The 6,541-nt window shown below is 40.9% G+C and overlaps 1 protein-coding gene across 1 annotated transcript; it reads right to left on the reverse strand.

Moving 5' to 3' along the window:
- Positions 1-1,369: 1,369 nt before the first annotated feature.
- Positions 1,370-3,663, reverse strand: foxd2 (forkhead box D2). Its single transcript, XM_047015093.1, has 2 exons — positions 3,309-3,663; positions 1,370-3,269 (listed from the first exon to the last, which is right to left on the reverse strand). Exon 2 carries the CDS (start codon positions 3,200-3,202, stop codon positions 2,126-2,128), a length of 1,077 nt encoding a protein of 358 aa, XP_046871049.1. The 5' UTR covers positions 3,203-3,269; positions 3,309-3,663; the 3' UTR covers positions 1,370-2,125.
- Positions 3,664-6,541: the final 2,878 nt, after the last annotated feature.

A 6,541-nucleotide genomic window follows, 5' to 3' on the forward strand; every position in this document is an offset into this window, starting at 1 on the left:
GCCCTACTTTGCAAAATAATAATAGACATTTAAAATGGGGGATACTCACTTTGTCCATAACGCAATTGAAGATGATCAAGACTTGCATTCGTGAATGTTCATGAGCATTTGCTTAAGGAAATGTTGGAATAGACAAATTGCAAATCATAAAGGGAAAAAAAAGATTGTAAGCAAAACTGTCTGCCTTTTACCATAAAAGATGGGGTCTTGTGGACAGACACATGCACCCTATCACGAAGACTTGACAAACATCCACATAATTACATCATTTAACAAACAGATAAGGGACTTGTTGAAATGTATAAACATGATTCGCCTCACAGGGTCTGAGAAAGTGGAGGGGGGAAAGTGGAGCCGAGTCAGGCCTCCCACCCAGTATCCTTAATAATCATCTGTCAAAACACCCCGCGAAGTAATTGAACTATCTGCTCACATCTAGTAAATAAAAGAGGCTTTACACCCCGTCTGCTCGGAACATGTGCTTGGGCAACCCTGAAACGGTTCTGTTCTCTACGCTATATGATGCGTCCCGCTGTCTCTTTGTATGCGTCCCGGTACAACACAAATGACATGAAAGCGGACAAAACGAGCGCCTTTTGAGAAGATTTCTTTTGAGAGGCAAATATGTGTGTCATGTCTCACAGGGGACGGCTTGCTGTGCGCGCATTCAGATCGTGGGCATGGGGTCCTCGGTGACAACATCAACAAACGGGCAAGAAGCCGCATTATAGTGGATTAGGACCCCGATGAAAAATGCTGCTACAAATTAGCAAAGAAACCCCAAGAGATCCTGGGTATCCATGTAGAACGCTCACATTCAATTAAAGGCCTCCAAACAGCGATGTTCCCATTCATTTTGGGCCTTTGTAATCTGCCGGAAAATAGCCCTTGAAAAAAAAACATGAGCCACACATGGAGAGCACAGGTCTAGTGCCTGATCAGATATTTCTGCAGATGTAGAATGTTAAATATTTTGTTCACTTCTCTAACATGATATCAACTTAAATCGGCAACCCAATACACAATATAAATAGGCTCTTATAATGTAGCCTATGCCAGACTTGACAAAGATGAATTCCCATGACAAAAATAGTGTCCCTAGCCGTTTAAGAAAGTGCTTCAGAAAATCAACTTCAAAGGGAGCTGTCTAAGTTCAAGCTTGACCTACACATGGCCAAAGACTGCAGTTTGACCTTGGGTCAACGCAAGATGAATTAAATAAATAGACGTTCAAAGAAGCCACACGTTTTAAAGTGGTGATTGTACATTTTTACAAGCTGCCATGGCTTAATATTTGGAGAGATTTCAAATATAAGGTAGGCCTGAGGGTTATGAAAAAAATAAACAAGTTAACGAAAAGTATTTTCAATTTTCACAAACATTTATTATTCTTGCCATTACAACAAAATGACCTATGGACATTTAAGTGTCTCTGTCTAAACACATAACATACGTTTCACAGATGTATCTCAGTGAAATAGATAGGAACGTGAGCACGACAGTTAAACAGAGTGAGAGAGGTACTGAGCTTTACACCAAAACCACATAGGCTACTTGTCCACTAACAACATGAAATTATTTAATCACAAATTCATCACGATACCGCAGGATCGAAGCCTAGTGGAAAAGGTTATTACCCCTTCTTTGTCTTCATGTGCTTGCTAATATTAAAACCTGAGTTTGCGGTCTCGGTAGCCTATAAACAGTGCTTTATCTCACAACGCACAAAAATATAAAACATTATTAATCATAATAAAATCTCAATTGTAGTTAAGAAAAAAGGAAAAAATCGTCCCAACAAGGTAGGTGATAATTAACTTAGGCTATGTGAATACACGTGTATCTTTTGCTCAAACGGCGGTAGGCCACGAGTCAATGCAGGCCGACAAATATACACGCAGCATTGGATTAGAATCTTTCTGTATTACTTCACGACTTTTTCATTTATTGTATACATATTTACAAGTCATAAATATACATGTCATTTCTCAACCAGAAGAAGCAGAGAGAAAAGCAACACAAGATCTTCTTTCACAAAGAATATACTTCGCCTACCTTCACATAAGACGACAGAATCGTAACGGTTTTAAAAGATTTTGTTTTTGACATTGTTTTTCTTGCCAGTTTAGAAATGGCAACTGGTAATATTAGCAGGTTTGCTAGAGAATGTCTGCACCCCAGGTATCATGCTTTCCTGTGAGAGGTTCAAGTGGTTTGAGGCGGAGGCGAGTGCAGGGGTCAACATGGCTAAAATCTGAGCCTGGTTTCCTGCCTGACTGTACGGCGATGCCGTGGAATTGGCTGCACCAATTATATTGTCTATGGAGAAAGAAGGCCGATTTGAAGTGCTGGTGTCCGTCTTCATAGGTGCCAGGCCAGGCAAGGTCGGGCTTAGTTGAGGATAAAATGGCTTTCTCAAATCTGCCCCTAGAAGAGTGGGCAGGGGGTGCGGCGTGGGGAATATGGAGGCTGGCGAAGGAAGCGTACAAGGTGTGTTTTGAAAGGGGAACGCGCCGCCCGGGTGATGCGGATGATAAGGGTTGTGTGCGTGAAAGTTCTGCAGTTGGAGGCCGTAGTTGTACCCATAAGGGCCGTATCCGAATCCGGGCAGAAATCCTCCAGCGTCCCTGAGGATCTCGTTGGTTTGATGTCTTTTAAAGCGCTTCCTCCTGCGTAAAAAACTCCCATTGTCGAACATGTCGGCGGACTCTGGGTCGAGGGTCCAATAGTTGCCTTTTCCCGGGTTTCCAGGCTCACGTGGTATTTTGACAAAGCAGTCATTCAAAGACAGATTGTGGCGAATTGAATTTTGCCACGCGGGAAATTTCTCTCTGTAGTACGGGAACCTGTTGCTGATAAATTCGCAGATCTCACTGAGAGTGAGGCGTTTCTTGGGACTCTGAAGAATCGCCATAGTTATCAGAGCTATGTAGGAGTAAGGGGGTTTTACGAGTGCGTTTTTGCTGGGCTTGTCTCCTATACTCCCTGCCTCTCCTCCAGCTTGGTCGGAGCTGCTGAGACCGGGAGAGGAAACCCTCTCACCCGCATTCTGAGACAAATTATCGTCCGAGTCATTGTCCAAGTGGAACTCGTGATGAAGATATTTCCCGTCTTTGCCGACGGAGAGGTCTCCCCCGACCACATCTATGTCCACATCATCGGACAAAGCAGAACTGTCGGACATATCCGTCCCAAGTGTCATCCTTGGAGAGACGTTTTCTCGTCCCCTCTCACGTTCCGTGTCGAGTCAGCTTTAGCTCCTACGCCTAGTGAACGCAGTGAGTGCCCAAAGCACTCTCCAGCTCCTTCGAACACCACACCAGACTTTTGTTTACCTCCAAATGCAGCATGGAAACATTTTATTATTACAACGTTTATTATAAAAGAGAAGAAAAACGCTTTGACCTGTTGAAGGCTCCAAAGCTGGTAGGGCTGAAGACTCTCAACGAGGAAAGAAATTCTTCTGAATTCAAGCGCAGAAATGACTTCGAGCGGTCAGTTATAAATCTTTCCCACAACACCACTAACTTTGCCTCTCTACTCTGCTCTCTTTTCCATTATGTATTCGTGTTTAAGGTCACCCACATACTTCAGAATATCTTTATGAACATCTTTACGCACGGGCACGGGGCAAGTATCCTCTGAGAGACTCATACTACCCCCCTTCATTGCTTTCAAAAGCTATTTATTCAGACGTGGATATCACGTGGTCTCCGTGTCACTGTAACCAGGAACTGTCGGAGGTGAGGGAAGAGCTGAAGGGGAAGTAAAGGTAAACGAGTGGTGGAGATGGTAAGTCTGCCATACCTTGTCCATTATGTTACTGTCAAATAATGTGAAATGTGATCAGTCCATTTTTGGATGCAGGTTAGCGATATGGTATAAATCTGATTACTCAATTTAAGTTTACAACACAGACTTTATTGATAAAATGTGTGTACCGATAAATGCATGTAAGCATAGCCGTGATGAGGAAATTAATTTTAAGGCCTGGAGGGTTTTTAATTAAAATGCATAAGTATTCCATAAATTGAATGATAATATTTTTTTAATAATAAGATTATTTTTTTATCCACTGTTTTGTTTATTAGTGGTATTAAGGACTAGATTTTATACAATAAAAAGTTGAAGATTGGTTACAAAAACGAATGTAACTAAACAACATAAATAAAGGATATAGCCTAATTATAATAATGATAACAATAATAACTACAATGTATTACCCGTAAGTGTTATGATGTTGTTTTGGTTACATATTAAAATGAAAATATAAAGAATTTCCTATGAACACAGTGCGATTTTATTACAAAAAGGACAGTCCACTCGGATGTACATTGCAAGCATTTTCCCAATATTTCATGCTTCGAAACAGAATGAGATGGCACCAATTGGAATTCCCCTTTGACAGAAGTTGCATATCACTTCTCACGGGGTTCATGTTTTACTAGTTAATAATTCAAAACATTATCCACCTAAATTTTTTACATAATTCGCATGTAGAAAAACACACATGCATTCCGCTGCAACCTGCTCTAATTAATCTTGGTCAGTAGCGGATGACATGTAGCCTAATGTTCACGGGAGAATGTGACACGACAGGCGGGGAGCAGTATTTGCATTCCTTTTCATTATATAGAGGAAAGATGGCGTTATTGAAATACATCTACATCATCACCTCATTCGTCTCTGTACTGAATAACCATCTTCCAATCCACAGTTCTGCCTTACCCCCAAAATTACGAATAGGCTCATGTAAACAGGAAAATACCTACAGGCCTGTAAAATTCACTCTCCAAACACACACAACGCAAACCATGTCTTTTTGTCATCTATTTTCTGAGGGTTAGGGTCAATTTATATTGTCTTTGTTTTCCTTGCAATATTAATTTGTTTTTATTATAATAACATGTAAAACCCTTACTTCCTAAAACAAAACTGTTATAGACGACAGTATTGTTATATAATTATAATATATTTAATATATAACGATATATAATTATTCTTCATTCACTGATCATGTCTGATTGTTCTTGTCAATATTATCTCCAAATAGTTGAATAATAAATAGCATCTTTGCTCAAACGGACGTTGTCTGACAGTATGATGCTCCCGCGGGTTATTAAAGTTAATTTAAAAAAAGTTGGCCATAGGCTGGCAGTGGACAAAGTGTTGTGAGTCGCTCCTAGGGTTTATTCGATATGAACAAGCCACTGTTTGGGCTCTGTCAGACCTCTGCCCCGTGCCTTCATTCCCGGGTCGAACCCTCAGCTGCAGCGGCGACATTACTCACATCACTGTTCACAGCAGCTGCGAGGGAGAATGGCTCCCTCACTTACATTATCCAGCCACATTTTCCAGGTCGAAATGTTTGAAATGTCATAGTGGAGAAAATGTGGCCAGTCGTAACAAACACTCTTGTTTGCAGACAGGGTCAAGCGTCAGTAAGCTTCCGTGGCTAAACTGAGAGGTAAATGAACCATGAGACGATAATTGAGATGAGAACTAATTGAATGGCATGCTTTGAGTTGATGATATTAGTCATTTATCATTCCTATAATTAAGTAAGTACGCCATTTGCGGTTTTCCCTTTCGTCTATATAATTAGGGTACCAAGAGAACTAGGGCTGTTTTTCGTTGTTTAAAGATTGGACATTTAACGAACCATGACATATAATTGTATTGTAAACTACAAGACTGCTACATCAATACAAACCTGTAGTGAACATCTATGACAATCATTATACATCAACATAATCCTTTCCTAACACTTTCTTGTAAATTTGCTCATTAACCTAATCTAGCCAGACTCACAGGATGCAACTAATATGACCACGAAGTCAGTCGGTAACGGATAGAGGTTGACGTTTATAACCTAGTGGTTTGAGCGCCTTGCCCACCTCCCACCTGCGGTCGTCGGTGTTGTAGCGCCCTCTCCTGGATGGTGGAGAAAAATCAGACAGGATGACTGATTTAGGAGGAGGCAATGGACTGATTCTCAAAATCCCCCAAACTACTAATGGAAGTCGTTATTCTTAATACTAACATTAACAACTAAACCCAATATAAAACAGTCGTGAAATTCATACTCATTCATACCGCTATTTGACAGTTAATTTCCCGGAAGAAAGACAGCCAATGACATAGGCTATTCATGGTTATTTAATCGTATGGCGTAATAGAGGGATGTTTCCACGCGCCAACATGATCCACACCTCCACCTAGTGGAACGAAGCGGATCCGTGTAGCCTAATGACAGTGGGCAAGGGGAAGTCATGTGACTGAGACAACAACAACAAAAACAAAAAAACGGTATCACTCGAAATAATACGTTTCTTCAGGCAATGTGATAATGTATTATTCTCATTAACCGTTTGTTCTCAGTTTCAAAGTCTATCTGTCTCAATTGATTGAATTTGTTCGATTCTAAGATAGTCATATGACCAAAAGGCCTCAGCCCTCTGGAAAGAGCCTGGCAGGTGTCGTCTTTGGTCAAAATTCAGAAGGACAGAAGGGTCACTAAGCAGAAAGCTATGTTGCATGT

Source organism: Hypomesus transpacificus, unplaced genomic scaffold (genome assembly GCF_021917145.1).
Source record: "Hypomesus transpacificus isolate Combined female unplaced genomic scaffold, fHypTra1 scaffold_270, whole genome shotgun sequence".
NCBI lineage: Eukaryota > Metazoa > Chordata > Actinopteri > Osmeriformes > Osmeridae > Hypomesus > Hypomesus transpacificus.